Source organism: Pteropus alecto, unplaced genomic scaffold (genome assembly GCF_000325575.1).
Source record: "Pteropus alecto unplaced genomic scaffold, ASM32557v1 scaffold7, whole genome shotgun sequence".
NCBI lineage: Eukaryota > Metazoa > Chordata > Mammalia > Chiroptera > Pteropodidae > Pteropus > Pteropus alecto.
The window spans coordinates 40,105,464-40,120,611 of record NW_006494614.1 but is presented as its reverse complement, the minus strand read 5'-3'; the positions used below and the strand labels follow the sequence as shown (position 1 = coordinate 40,120,611).

At 52.8% G+C, this 15,148-nt stretch overlaps 1 protein-coding gene across 2 annotated transcripts; it reads right to left on the bottom strand.

Moving 5' to 3' along the window:
- Nucleotides 1–1,745: 1,745 nt before the first annotated feature.
- AARS2 (alanyl-tRNA synthetase 2, mitochondrial) lies at nucleotides 1,746–14,408 on the bottom strand. Of its 2 annotated transcripts, XM_006926487.3 has the most exons (22): nucleotides 13,846–14,406; nucleotides 12,970–13,161; nucleotides 12,302–12,447; nucleotides 11,915–12,082; nucleotides 11,238–11,382; nucleotides 9,002–9,147; nucleotides 8,671–8,779; nucleotides 8,260–8,298; nucleotides 8,060–8,171; nucleotides 7,436–7,569; nucleotides 6,831–6,975; nucleotides 6,407–6,579; nucleotides 6,186–6,299; nucleotides 5,946–6,086; nucleotides 5,109–5,246; nucleotides 4,918–5,027; nucleotides 4,665–4,773; nucleotides 4,266–4,388; nucleotides 3,933–4,043; nucleotides 3,272–3,352; nucleotides 3,049–3,159; nucleotides 1,746–2,621 (listed from the first exon to the last, which is right to left on the bottom strand). In XM_006926487.3, exons 1-22 carry the CDS (start codon nucleotides 14,083–14,085, stop codon nucleotides 2,457–2,459), a joined length of 2,952 nt encoding a protein of 983 aa, XP_006926549.1. In that variant the 5' UTR covers nucleotides 14,086–14,406; the 3' UTR covers nucleotides 1,746–2,456. The 2 variants fall into 2 exon arrangements, with proteins under 2 accessions (XP_006926549.1, XP_015456107.1); XM_015600621.2 differs by lacking the exon at nucleotides 3,049–3,159 and having other exon boundaries at nucleotides 13,846–14,408.
- Between the last annotated feature and the right edge of the window lie 740 nt (nucleotides 14,409–15,148).

The window sequence follows — 15,148 nt, the reverse complement described above, 5'->3', positions numbered from 1 at the left end:
TTTTGGCAACGGGGACCGGTCCTTCTATAAAAATCTGATTCCTGATGGTCTGAGGTGGAGCTGAAGCGGTGATGCAAACTCTGGGGAGCAGCTGCAAATACTGATGAAGCTTCGCTTGCTAGCCCGCTAGCTGCTCAACAGGCCACCCACCGTACCAGTCCACCGCCCAGGGTTTGGGGACCTCTTTTCTGGGAGACATGTTTAGGAATAGGCTTTTGTGAGGGAAAGTGAGGAGTTGGGGACCTGGGCAGGGCTCCTGGACTGGAGCGGTTCCTTCTTGGTATTTTGTGTGTGGAAATGGGGGTGGGGTGATGGCGAGTGTTAGGACGGTCCAGGAAAAGAATCAGCAGTGTCTCTTCCGGAAGATGAGGAGGGTAGAAGGGCACCTGCAGGAGTTATTGGAACTCCCCTGAGGCCTCTTCTTGACTCCAGGTGCTGCAGGAGAGCTGTGGGCTGCAGCATCCTGGCAAAGTGGCATCTTCTGCCTTTCTCTAAGATGTAAACAAGGCTGATGTCTGGCACTGGGCAGGTAGGTTCCAGCCTCCATAGCACTCCTTTGCACAGTCCTAAGCCTGATGCCACCTTCTCCCCCAGCCTTGAGTGACAGGATGTGTTGCCCTACCCACAAGCCCCCAGCCCTGGATGACAAGATGTGGTTGGTGCCCTAGAGGGGTATGACCAACTTCAGGGGGTTGGCTGGGGAGAAAAAAATTGTCTTTCAGGAGGGTAGAGGCAACCAAGGTGGCGAGAAGTTTCACAGGGAGGCAGAGCTTAGCTTTAATTTCAGCTCTTCTGATGATGATTATATAGTTTTGATCCATGGCTGAATATGCAGAGGGCTGATTTAAGTTATGCATAGATTTCAACTGCCCGGATGGTTGGCAGCCCTAACTTCCCTTTCCCCACCCACATTGCTAAGGGTCAACTGTACTAGTTGGTTACACTGGATAAGTTGCCATCTCAGAAGCTTGTTTAATTCATCAATAAAATGGTGGTACCACAACTGCTCACCACAGCGTCCAAGTGTAAAGACTTGGGCCTTTGGTGAGCACCACTACTGCTGCAGTCGCCAAGATCTTGAGGTAAAGCTTTGCAACTCCACAGAGCTGAGCAAGCAGTCATGGGACCAGGCACAAGGGATCTGAGTCCCTTTCAAGCTCTCATCAGTGACCTACCAACGAATCATGGGTGCCTCAATTAGAATGAGAAATTGTACCGAAAACAATGCCAGGAAGACCTGCTCTGCTCTAATAATTTTAATCAGCCCCAGAACTTGGTAGCCAGGGAGGCTTTGACTTGAAGATGAGCCCCCTAAGTTCCTTTCCTTCATCTAGCAACAGGGATTTGGAAAGAGGTGGATGTCCGGCGTCTGACTTGGTCCTGGATAGATTCATTCTGGTAAAGAAGGAGGGCTGCCCTCTACCCCTAGACTTCCTCCTGCTCCGAGCTGCAAGTTTCAGCTTAGGTGTGGGGCAGGTGTTGTACAACTTGTTTTAAAGAGTAGGGTTGCTCTGCTTCTCACTCTCTGACCCCATTACCTGCCACTCTCCCAGTTCATTGTGCCTGCCCTCCTCCCCCTCAGGGCCTCTATACTGACTCTTCCTTCAGCCTGGACAGCTCTTCCCTCAGATAACCATGTGGCTCACACCCTCCTCTCAGACGCCACATCTCAATGAGGCAATAATACCATCCCACCCTCCAGATCCCCAGTATGTTTTTTCTTCACAGACTTCCTCACCATCTGACACCCTCTTCTTTCTCTTTATTGCCTGTTTCCCCACTAGAAGTAAGCTCCACAAGGGCAGGAAGTTTTGTCTGGTTCTTGCCATTCTCAGCAAGTGACCAGTACCTGTTACTTATTTTATCAACAAATCACCAGGGCCTTCATTAAGACAAGTCATTGTTAAAGAAGTGACAGCAGAGAGGATCTGCTCTGCCATAATGACTTTCACAGGACAGTTCTGGATCTTGGTGGCCAGAGAGGTCTTTGCAGGTACCCAGAACAGGATGGCATAGAGAGCCTGACCAAGTGCTTGTGACGATGAGGATGGTTTTGATGTGGATGCTGGGTGGCCTTTCTGTTCAGTGTGAGGAGTCAGACTCGTGATGGGGTATCCACACCAGGTTGCTAGGAGGGGAAAGTCTGTTCTTTTTTAAGCAAAAGAACCTTCTGGAACTTCCTTTCCTCTGTGATATACTTTTTAATGAGCAATCATAGCCAGGACAGCCCACATTTTCACATTCACCTAGTACGGCTGTGTCTCTGGGCCCACTTCTGCCTTCGCCAGCCCACATCTCCTTGCGTCCATGCAGGACCCAGCCCAGGGTGGCTCTCTTCAGCTCAGCTACTTGGCCTCCAGCCTCTAGTCCTCTGCTTCAGCCTCTGGGGAACTTCTGCTGGCTCCTTCAGGGCTCCCAGCACTGTCTGCTGTCTCTTTAGTATATGAGTCCCGGGGCTAGAGCTGGTTGAGCGCATATGCTCGGGCTGTACTGAGGGCAGCTTCCAGATCAGCAGTGCTTCCGGTGCCCTGGGCCACCATTCGAGAGCCCCAGGCCTTTCCCCCCATGTGGCTGCACACGGCCAGTGCCCAGGCCTCTGCTGTGAAGGCTGGCGTGGCACTCTGGGAACAGAAATAGAAGAGGCAGCAATGCAGAGCAGCCCTCCCTGCCACCATCCACTCAATGTACCCTCGAGAGTGGAGTCATGGTGATTAGCACCCCCTTCCCAGCCGGGTACACAGTTGGGGGAAATTGGGTGGAGACAGGTGAAGATTGGGTTGGGAATATGTACGGAAGCTGATAAATGTCTGCTACTTGTTTGCAAGGGATGTGCAGCCTGGAGGGGAGTGGGAATCTCATGGTGCCTTCTCTGGTGGGGGTGGTGGTAGTTAAGAACAGGGAGATGACCCTATTCCTGTCCTGAGGTGTCCTCATAGATCACCTCTAACCAGCCTTGGCTCCCTTGTCTGGGAGGAATAAAAGGCATGGAATCAGAGGGCTGGACCAGAAGATGGGTGGGGTGGGGGGCTGGTCTCCCACTTCCCTCACCTGGGCCACCTGACAAGCACAGAGCACATGTCCCAAGGGCTGGGGGCTGAGTAGAAGCACGGATGTACTGGGTGCCTGCTCACATAGCTGCCGGACCACCTTCACCAGCACCTGGGCAAGGCAGGGCAGGTAATGAACCCATAGTCCCCAGACTCCCAGCTACCTCCCTGTTAGGACTTGCCCCTTCCTAGACCCTGGGGCCACCCCCAACCCCAGTACTCACTGAGAGGGACTCAGTGGAAACTGTGTCCACAATCAGGGGCCCTGAGTGCCGCTGCAGCAGCTCCTGGGTTTTCTGTGCAGCCTGTGGGGCAGGAAGGATAGCACAGGGTCAGGCTGGAAGGCAATTGGCCTCCACTTCTGAAGCTCAGTCTGGAAATCCCCCCTGCCCCTCACCCTGTTACTCCCCAGCAAAGGTCTTCAGCATGGAGCAGAGGGTCCAAGGGTTCTGCCTAGAACGGCCTCCTTCTGTTGGGTCCCACCTGTGTCCCTCTTCTCCTCCCTCATCTTTTCCCTTTCATCTTAGCTCTAGGACCTTATAAATAGTTTGCTGAAGATGAAAGGACTAAGATTGGAGCACAGATGGACAAAAGGGGGCAGGAAGAAGGAGGATGTACAGTCAAGGAGTAAATAGGCTGAATGGAGTAATCGAGTCAGTCAGGTTCCTGGAGGGAGAGACTGAGGAAGACTTAGGAGTTGGGGAGACACAGTTTGGCAGAGAGTAGTAGGGGCCTGGTGATGGTACCTAGTTGGTATGAGAGGGAGAAGCTGCCACCCACCCCCATGCCAGGCCTTGAGACTTCTCGGTGTACATACTAGTGTCTCTGACCCTTGTTGGGTGTGCCTGGTATCTGCCCCATGGGTGCAGCCAAACCCCCTCCTACCTGCCCCATTTCCAGCTTCCGGACAGCAGTGTTGGCACGCCGTTGCAGCACCTTCAGTGTGGCCTGCAGCTCCCGCCGCTGCCACTGGGGCATCACAGCAGTGTCTATAGCCTATGGCCAGAAGCAGCATGTCATCCTTTCCCCCACCTGAGCAATAGCCTCTGAGGCAGGGACCAGGAGAGCCAGAGAAGAGACCACATCCACCTCATCCCACCCTGCAGACAAACAACAAACGGGGCCAGCGAGAGACCAACAACAATGCTGGGGAGAGATTGGAAGGGTCTGGGGAGGCATGGGGAGGCGGGCACAGCTCCGCGGTGGGGTGGTCCTCACATCAGTGAGTCGTCCCATGTCCTTGGATAGCCGCTGTGCCTCCACCACATCCCGGCTGCCCCGACTCAACCGCTCTGCAGCTGCTTCCACCTCCTGGGCCAGACTCTGACCCACCTCTCGGGCCTGCAGGGAGGGAATAAGATGGTCAGGGCTGCTCAGCTTGCTTTTGGGGCTCTCGACTCATTGCTGCTCAGGGCCAAATTAGAAGTATTTAACAATCAGGACCAATCAAAGCACCAAATAGTCATAACAGATGCCAGCAGTTGGTATGGCCACATCAGTGCTCATGTACGAACACTGGTTCTGCTGCGAGGCATCCCCAGCCTGAGTGTCAGCTGAGCCCCCCGACCCCCATCCACACTCAGCAGCTTCCTAGGGCCTGCCTGCTGGTGTGCTGACCTGCTGGGCCTGCTCCCCCGTGATGGCCAGTAGGCGGGTGGTGCCCTTGGTGAGCTGGCGTTCCCCAATGATGACCAGGTCCCCTATAGACCCCGTGTGTAGCAGGTGCCTGTGGATAGAGGGAGGGAAGAGGAAGTTAGAGGGGATGATGGGAGAGAAAAGAGTAGCCTGACTCCAAACCAGGGGCTGGTGGCTCCAAAGACCAAGGAAAGGTGAAGATCCAGGCCAGGGCAGGCAGAAGAGGGTGACTCACGTCCCACAGCACAACTCCACAGAAGTCTGCAGTGCAGCTTGGGAGGCTGGGTCCAGGGCATGGGCCACGGGCACCCCCACTGACACCACCCGCACTGGGTCTGGGTATACCTGTGGGTGAGATGGGACAGGTCTGTTAATTGGCTTGTGGGGGAAAAGGCGATCTCCACCAAGGGGGCTCCCCCAACTAACCTCATCCAAAGAACGCAGGCCAGGGACATGGGCAGTGTGTGCCAGGGCTACCTCCTCCATGTACACGGCCTCATCCTGCCCCACGGCTTTCTGCACGGTGTTCTCCACTGCCCGGAGCTGCTCTGGGGTCAATGGGGCCTGGTGGGATGGCGGTGGGGAAATGAACTGATTGACAGGCAGTTAGCCCTATGCCTGCAACTGATGCATTAAGAAACAGTCACTGTTCACTGAACTACCTGGGGTTCTAGAATAGTGGCTAGCACATAAAAGGTACTCAACAAACATCTATAGAGCAGGCAATTCTTTTCCTTAGAAGGCTGGGAGTTGGGAATTATTAGAAGCTGCAGGTCTTTCCTTAGGCACTAAAAGTTGATGGAAAAACAGAAAATGGAGGCTCTATACTCAGGGAGCTTACAACAAGGGGCAGCCCAATGAAAAAGAAGTACAGGATGTGGGAGATGCAAGACCAAGGAGTAGTCAGGTGGAATGGGATTTAGTCAGTGAGCACTTCCTGGAGGAGGTATCTGAGCCAGATATGCAAGGAGAGGAGGAAAAAGGGTGGCAGAGAAGGGAAAGGGCAGCTCAGTTTAAGCAAGAATGGCTTGGGTGACAGCAAGAACAAAGCAGCTGGCTGGATGGAGGTATACGGAGGACTCCAGAAGCTGATCCCTTGCTGGTGTGGGAGGAGCCTGATGGGAAGATATCAGCCCAAGTTCCCACAGTAATTAAATGACAGGGAACCCAGGCCCTTGAATTGGCCTGACTCCCTCACCACCAGACTCTCTTGCTTGAAGCCTGTTGCTTCACCTGAAGCCTGTCTTTCCGTGCCCTGCTTACCTGGGTGGCCACATCAAAGCGCAGCCGCTCAGGATTGAGATGGGAGCCTCGCTGTTCTGTGCCGGGGCCCAGGGCCTGCCGCAGTGCCCAGTTTAGCAGGTGGGTAGCTGTGTGCTTCTCCATGCAGCCTAGACGCCAGGCCTGAAACACTTCTGTCACCCAGAGTCCGGGGTGAGGGTGAGGGGTGGGGAGAGTAAAGGGGCTGCAGGATATAAAGAATAGCAGGGGTGGGGTCCTTACTTTATCCACATGCAGCTGCACCTGGTCCCCCACTTTCAGGCACTCAGGGGCCACCATCTCATGTAGGATGAAGCCTCCGCAGACTTGGGCCCGGGCCACTGGGAACAGCACATCCTGGGGAAGGGCAGGGGCCAAGGTGCTGGAGTGACTACCTATAACCTTTCCCTTTCCTTGGTCTGCCTCCTGCAGATGTTAGCTTCTGTGTATGTCACGGGGCTCACCTGCTGCCCCACCCGCACCAGGTAGCCTCGGTCTGAAGCCTGACCCCCCTGTTCAGCGTAGAAGTTGGTTTTGTCTAAGAGGAGGCCACAGCGTTGGCCTTCCCCCACAGAAGCCACGGCTGTTCCATCCTCTGTATACAGCTGGAGCACCTGAGCCTCGCAGGTGCTGAACTCTGCCAGGGAAAAAAGAGTGGTTATCAGTGCTAGGCTGGGTTCTGGGATGTGTATGTGGGTCTATGCCTTACTTGAAGCCAACAGGCATCTGGCTGTGGGGCAAGTCCAGCTGAGGGCAGCAGTGACCCTTGGTGGCTTACCCCCCACCCCGCCCCAGGGAATGCATAGGGCTGGCAGCAACCATCTGGGCTGTCCCTCTCAATCATGGTCAGGTAAGCCTGTGGCCACCTGCCTCAGTCCAGTCTCTCACCGTAACCCCCGCTTGGTAGCAGGCAGTAGTTGTACTTGGGGCTGTCATCAGTTGGGGGCACCCCTCGGTGCTGCAGCTCCCCCAGCGCATGGATGCCAAGCTGTAGTCCCTGCTCCTGAACTGGCTCAGCCTGCCGGGCCCGATGCTGCAGGATGGGCATATGTGTGTGTATGGAAGGGGTGCAAGGAGAGTGAAATGGGACTTGAGCCTCTGCAGAGCCCTGTTCCTGCCACACAGCTGTATGAACCCTGCAGCAACCTCTGGAATAAGCTCTCAGGGCTTGGTTGGCTGCTAGAGACCCTGGGCTGGCTGGTGAACCACTCATTGCGCAGGGTCTCAGCATCAGGCCTCCCGCATCCACTTCTGCCCCTGGAGGCCCTTCTAAGATGCTGTGCTGGCCTCTCCCCTTCCACTCCTCTGTTTAGCACACTGTGCCAGCATTCCTCTCTATGGGCTCTGGGTGGGACCTGAGGTGAAGGGACAGACCCTAACTACTTCAGCCTTCTGTTTCCCTCAATAGCTGCAGCTCCTCTCCCAGGAACTCAGGGCTGGGGAAGGGGCTGATTATCCCAACAGAACCCTGGTAGGGGTGCCCCAACCTGTACCTGGGCCTCTTCCTGGGCCAGCCGTGCCAGCCCAGCAGAATCCAGCCGCATCCCTTTCTCCTCCAGCATCAGCTCTATCAGGTCCAGGGGAAGCCCCAGGTCCCCAGACATTGACAAGGACCAGGCTACTTCAGCTTTGTGGAAGGAAGACAAGGGATGTTGACTGGGGAGGGGCAGGATAGAGGGAGGAGAAGTAAGGGAGAAGTAAGGGTCACAGCTTTCCTAACTATACAGAAGCTACAAGGTGGCAAGCATATGTGCCCCTTCTCCATACCAGTAGGCTCAAGACAGGGGTTACCTTCAGGCTTCGTGCTTCAAGAACAGAGCTGGGGTAACCCAGGGTACTACCGTAGCACCCGTCATTTCAGAGGAGGAGGGAAGCTCATTCTAGTCTTGAAGCCAGCCTTGGAAAGCAGACGAAGGTGGGGGAATGGGGGGGAAACGGGGAGAGGCAGGGTGGCATTCTCACCAAAGAGTGGTCTGGGTGTCAGGGAGAGTACAGGGAGAGGGACTTGAGTTGGAGGGGGTGGATGTGAAGCACAGGGCTGGTTAAGAGCTCCCTCCTTGGACTGCATTGGTTCGTCCAGGTGACGTCCTCATACCTTGGTGAGGCACCTTACTCACCAGGGAACAGATCAGAAGGTCCCAGGCGCCTCAAGGTGCGATCGATGATCCGCCGACCCCGTTGCAGGGAGGCCAGAAAGGCTGCTTCATCCTCTGACACCAGGTTGGCTATCTGAACCGGGGGCAGGACAGGACTGGAGGGAGAGCCTCTCTCCACCACTTTCTTGTCAGCCATTCCCTCCCCCATCTGAATCTAGTACCTGGGCTGAGTTCTTCTGCAGTTCCGGATAAGTGTCTCCCTAGAGAGGTAAAGAGGGCTGAAGAGGTGTGAAAGGCAACCAGCTGACTCTCCACCTCCCCACCCTGGGCCTCCTTGAGGACATCTGCCCTGGAGGCTCAGATGGGCTGATGGACAGGGGGAGGGACAAAATGCAGACTGTGGGGTAGGGTCATAGGCAGGGGTTCCCAAGGTCAAAGGCTCAGCAGCCTAGGCAAGTAGGCCTCTTGAAAGCTCCCTGCTTTTTATAAATAATTCCAGCTTTCTTAGTCTACTGACAGGACATTAGGATTGACATTTAGGATGGGAAGCCTAGGCGGAGGGCACTGCCTGGTCTCATCGGCCGGCTCCCTGAGTGCCCAGGGAGGCCCAGAGGAGTGAGCTCTGCCCTTACCAGTGTCTCCACCACTACAGGTACCAGGCTGCCTAGGAAGCCAAGTGGTGCCCGCAACACCTCTGTAGAGAACCGCACGGCTCGACGGAGGATTCGACGAAGAACCAGCCTAGAGGGGTTCAGAGCCCAGATATGAACCCTCAGCAGCCCCTGGTCAGCAGTACACAGAGTGGGGAGAACAAGGTCCAAAGTGTGTGCTCCCACCCCAAAGCCCTCTCCCTTCTCCCGCTCCTCCTGCCATCTCAACCCAACCCAACTCCCCATCTGTGCCCTCCTCTCCCCTGCAAGCCCCAGCTGCCTCGGGCCCTGTCTGCAGTCCTTCCAGACTCACGGGGCACCTGACGTTCCAGGGGAGACGCCATCAGCAATGCAGACACTGAGTGTGCGAATGTGATCAGCCACCACTCGGTATGCCATGTCTATGCGGCCCTCGTCTGCCGCCCCTACCCGACCCAAGTAAGGGGGTGCCCCACAACCCTGGAAAGCAAGAGAGAAGGAGACATGGTTGCTAGCTGACTGACCTGGCCAAGGTGGGATGCCCTTAATCATCCCTAGAACATCTTCCCTCATCCGTAAAGCCGATCACATCTGGAATGGCCAGGCTGGAAAAGCTTCAAAGATGAATGGGAGCCAGAATCTGCCCTCGCAGGGCCCACAATCACACTAACAATGATGATAACTGTGATCATTTACTGAATTTCTACTATTAGAACTGGGAGGGTGCTTGGATGACATGACATCTAATCCCCAATACATCCTGTTCTGGGAGGTATTACTATTCTCACTTTAAGAGGAAACCAAAGCTCAGGGGAGCTAAGTGCCACAAGGCCACACAACTCATAAGGAGCAGATTTGAGATTTGTACCAGACCTATCTGACTCCAGGTGCTCTCTGTTACCTACACCCACCACTACAGGCTTTATGGCGGGCAGGATGGGAGGGTGTAAGCTGTATGTACATGTTCATACTCCAGAGCAGAGTGCTTGATTCATCTAGCCCCAGACCGGTATCTTCCCTAAGCTGCCCCTCTCAATAAACAATCCAGCCATTCACTGCATTGCTCAGGTCCAACACGTAGCCAGTCTTGACTTTCTTTCCCCTCCCCATCCAATCCATCAGTGGGGCCTTTGCTTCTACCCCCATGAGAGCTCTCAAATCAATCTACTTTTCTCCACTTCCACTACTACCAGCCTAAGTCATGCCCTATTGTCTCTTCCCAATCGGTTTCTCAGCGTCTACTCATCTCCCTCTAGCCCACCCTTCACATAGCAACAGGAATGGTCTTTCAGAAGTGTCAGTCAGATCATGCCCCTCCCCTCCTAGGGCCCTGCTCACTAGTTAGAATGAAAGCCTCACTTGGGACTTCAAGATCTCACAAGATTGGACTCCAGCCTTCCTCTCTGTGGTAGACTGTTTGCCAAAATGGCCACAATCCTTCCCTTTTTTGTGTGCATGCCACTTTGCCATGTGACTTTATAGTTGCTTTCCATCAAGGGACAGAATCTATTTCGCCACCCTTTGAATCCAGGCAGCCTGTGACTTGCTTTGGCCAACAGAATGTGGAAGAAATGACTGTTCTGAGCCTAGGCCTCAAGAGGCCTCGTGTGCTTCTGCTCTCCTTCTTGGAACCTTGTCGAGCTGTGATGTGAACAAACCAAAGCTAGCCTGCTGGATGATGACAGACACACGGCCTGGTCACCTCCATTGCCCCAAAATGACAGCCAGCCAACTCTCAGAAGAACAGTTGCCAAGCGGCTGACCATAGACGTATGAGTGAGTTCATACTGGAGGAAAAGAATAACCCAGCTTATACTACATTGCTAGCCCACAGACTCATATGCTAAATGATTGTTGTTTTAAGCTACAAAGTGTTAGATGGCTTCTTACACACCAAAAGCTAACTGACACATTCTCTAACTATATCCCACATGATTTCACTTTAGCTGGCTGGCCATCTTTTTGTTCCTTTCCTGCTTTTAGGGCCTTGGTATCTGCTGTCCCCTCTGCCTGGAATGAGCTTCATTCAGGTGGCTAACTCTTCCTCTCTCAGGTTTCGGCTCATAGATCATCTCATTGGTGAGCCTTCCCCAAACACTGTGTCTAAGATTCCTCTGTACCCCTGCCCCGCTGCCCTAGTTACTATCACCATGTTTACTGCCTGATCACAATATGTAAGCTACCATCATGTTCTTTAATACATTTATTTATTATCTCTTAGGCTAGAATGTAGTCTCCATGATCTCTTTTATGTTTACTACTGTATCTCCTGTACCAAGCACAAACAACTTAATATAAAGCAGGTGCCCAACACGTATATTTTGAATAAATGAGGTAAGGAAGGAGTTAGGAGCAATATTAGGTAACAAATCTGAATCCTAGCCTCATGTTTGACACCCTGATATCCTTGGCTGGTCACTGTCCCCACACATGAGAATACTCTGAGTTCTCAAGAAAGATGGAAAGCGATAGCAATGGCATCGAATGAGCTTCATTCAGGTGGCTAACTCTTCCTCTCACTGGTGATGAGCAGGCCAGAGAGGCTTCTGGAAGGGAAGAGGTAGGCTCACCTGTTGTATGGCATTGAGCAGCGGGGAAAAAAGGTCAGTGTCGTAGGTGGAATGTCTGCCTTGCAGCACAGCTACCAGCCTCTCCAGGCCCATTCCAGTGTCCACGTGCCGCTGGGGCAGGGGCTGCAGGCTTCCATCTGCCTCTCTGGCCAGGGAAGGTATGTGAGGTGAGGCCCCGCATAGGATTACAAGTGTGAGGCAGATGCTCAAGTTGGGTAGAGGAATGAGGTGGGGTCCAAGGGGCCTGACAGTGGGAGGAACCAGAGGGTAGTATAATCCCCCACCCCTCTCCCAGATGCAGACAATGATGGTCTTGGGTCCTGTCCTTTCTCATAAAAGATGATCTCCACTCTCAGTCCCACTTGGGCCCTTGCCTGGACCCAAACATGCCCTTTCTGGGATAGAATTCTTTGCCTTAGAAACAGACATGTCAAGGCTAGGAGAAAATCTTAGAGATCATCAAGTTCAACTCTATCATTTGGTAAGACAGCAGAGACCAGAGAGCAGCAGTGACTAGTTTAAACTGTCATAGGCAAAGACTAGGATTAAATCAGTCATTATCTGAAAAGTGTTTAGAAATGTATCTGGCACATAATAAATGCCATTTAAGTGTTTGTTTTTATAAGAAATGGATCGAAGTCTCCTGACTGCCATCTTTTTCACTTCCATCCCATTACCTGTTGTGCTGCATGAAGACCAGATTCCAAAGCTCCACCAGCTGGGGGGCCCCCACCCCATCAGCCAGGTCATAGTGGATCTCAGTACAGGGCCCACAAGGACCAGTATCCCCCATCTCCCAGAAGTTCTCTTGTGGTCCAAAGGAAAGCACATGGCTAGCAGGTACCCTGGAAAGAAAGCCAGGCAGGTGGTGGAGAGACAGACAAACCCAGAAGCCGGGACCCTTTCTGCCATGGGAACCACTCCATCAAGTTCAGCAAGAGAAGGAACAGGGCTGCCCCAACAGTCTCCTGGGATATGCTGATACTCTGAGGACTGGCGCTAGTAGTCTCTATTTTCCAGGCTTCCTGTTCTCCACAGGTGGACATTATGGAGGGCGGATTTACCCTAAGCTGAGCCAGATGTCCCTGCTCTCTAGGTCTGGGTTCAGCCTCGTGTTAGGGTCACCACCAAAGTAGGAGATCCATAGCCTGTCCTTAGGGATCCCATAGACCTGAGTCAGCAGTTCCCAGGCCATGCTGCAAGCCTCCTCCTGTAACAGAAACGCACACAAGAAGAAGAAAATGGGTAAGAAGAAAGCTCAATGAAGTGTCAATGAAGCCACATGAGATTGGTTCTCAGATTAAGACAAAACCATTTCCACTGCTCACCTTGTTTTTAGAACAAGTCAAGACCATTTCTGTTGAGATTTTTCCTGCCTAGAAAGCTTCTTCCCTCTTCTAAATCCTCCCTTCCTTCAAGTTCCACCTTCCGCATGAAATCCTCTAATCACCCTAGCCTGAGATGATTTTTAACTCCTGCATTTTAGTATTACTGTCTATTTATTCATATAATATTGACCAGCCATTAGGCAGGAGGCACAGTCCTAGCCCTTAAGGAGCTTACAATCCAATTAAGGAAATGAGACACGTTCACATTATACATGTTCATCTTGCACTTTTACTCTGTGTTTGGTACGAGGCCCTGCCAAGCAGACTCTAGGAGTGGAGACTTTGACTCCCTTCTTGGCTGATTGATGACCTTTTCCTAACTTCAGGGCTTCCTGGAGACTCACCTTAAAGTATTCACCCCCAAAGGCCCAATTGCCAAGCATCTCAAAGAAGGTATGATGGGAAAGGTCTCGGCCCACATCCTCTAGGTCGTTGTGGCGTCCTCCAGCCCTCACACATTTCTGGCTGTTGGCCACACGTCGGAAGCCTGCCATTTCACTTCGTGGATCCACAGTGCCCAGGAATATTGGCTTGAACTGGAAACATATGAAGAAGGGGGCGGGGGATACCCTAGTTCCCCAGTAGAAGGGAAAGGTGGGGAATGAGGACAGAGATGGCTGTTCTGACCGAAGGCTGACTGTACCCCTGAGAATGCAGTGTGGTCTTGGCCAGGTTGGCAACTTTGGAACTTAGGAGCACTCATCTCTGGTGTGTCTGGGGCAAGCAAGGGGTAAATAAGTCATGAGACAGAGACCCTCTGCTGGTAATAGTAAAACAGGCAAGGTAAAAGGAATGTGTTTGTGGCTGGAAACAAGGCACTGAATGGCTGCATGCTCCACCTCAGCTTTTTCAATCATACCCAATAACTTCAGAGTATAAAACTGAGACCACAGGGTACTGAGGACGCCTAACAATGTCAGCATTAATATAGATCTTGAACAGTCTCTAACCGATTGCCCCTCCACATCCCACCCATTTTACAAACGGAGACAATGAAGTCAAGGAAGGTGACTGGTGCTCAAAGGCTTAGAGACCGTAGTCCAGCATACAGCACTTGCTCAACAACACATTTATTTACTGCCAACCACCGACTGCCGTTTTTTCCGTAGCCAACCACCGACTGCCGTTTTTCCCCAAAGGCTATGAGCTCCGCCCCTTGCTTCTGTTGCCCAATCCCGTGGCGCCTTTCTCTCTGGAAAAATCATGCACTCCGCTCCCACCTGATTCATGCCCGCGTTGACGAAAAGTAAAGTGGGGTCGCCGCGGGGCCGCACGGAAGCAGACGGCACCAGTCGGTGGCGATGGCGGTCCCGAAAGAAGCTCAGGAAGGCGTCACGCACGGCCGCCGCCTGGGCTGGATAGGGCTCGGATGAGAACCGCAGAGGGTTGGGCCCCCTCCATGAGGGCGACCTTCCAATGGCTTGCCGCAGTCTCCCGGCTGCTACCACCGACGCCGGCATCTTAACTTGGGGCAGAGACCTCACGGGGTCAAAGGCCAGCGCGAGAATAGAGGTGACGCGAAGGAAGCCGGGCGTTTCCTACAGCGGTTCCTGGTGGCTGGAGGACTCAAAGCAGCCTCTACCGCCCGGGTGGAAGTGATCATGAAGGGGACGCCTGCAGGCGTGGCGTAGCACAGCGGCCTGGCACATTGAAGGCCGTTAATTCATTCGGCATTAAACAAGTATTCATTGAGAGACTACTCTGTGCCAGCCATTGTTTTAAGCACTTACGGTGCATTAGTAACAAAATTAACAAGATTCCCTGCCTCCAGAAATCTATATTGTAACAGTAATTATTATGTTCATTAATTTTGCAAGATTACAATGGAGTTATAGTGAACAGATGTGTGTGTGTGTGTGTGTGTGTGTGTGTGTGTGTGTGTGTGTTTTCTGGCTGAGGGAAGAAGGCAAAGAGTGTCAATGGAAGTAATAGCAGCATTCTTTCAAGAAGTATTCAACAAATTTATTGAATACTTGCTATGTTCCAGGCACTATTCTAGGCACTTGCCAGTTCCCTGTGCCGGTGGCATTGAAAATGGCCATTTCATTCTGAAGGGACTGAAGCAGACCTTTTAGAGCAGAAGTCTAGGAGAGACGCAGAAGCTGGACAGCATCTGCTCCATTATTAATTGCTTAATAACATTTGGTCTTTTAATTTATTTGCCTGGGGATTAGAGAGAATCCAGGTTGTCAGAGCAGGATGAAACTGTTGGCCAATAGCTGTAAAGATTTCTCTCTCTCCGAGCCTCTGAACGCCCTAGGGTTTTGTGTGTTTTGCTTTAGAGTAAGAGAGATTCCTGTTCCACCTCCCCCTCTGCCTTTCTCTCCGTGGTTACAGCTGTGACCATAAGGCCAACAGAGGCCCTTGAGTGTGTAGTCAGTGTCCTCACGAGGCTTCTCATGATATCCTCTGCTCTTGGTTTGGGAAATTAAACAAATCGAGAAGAGAATTTGCCAAGGTGAAAGCCCAATAGGGGCAGCAGAGCTGAGGCCAGTGTGGTCACTTACAAGGTCTCAGTCATCC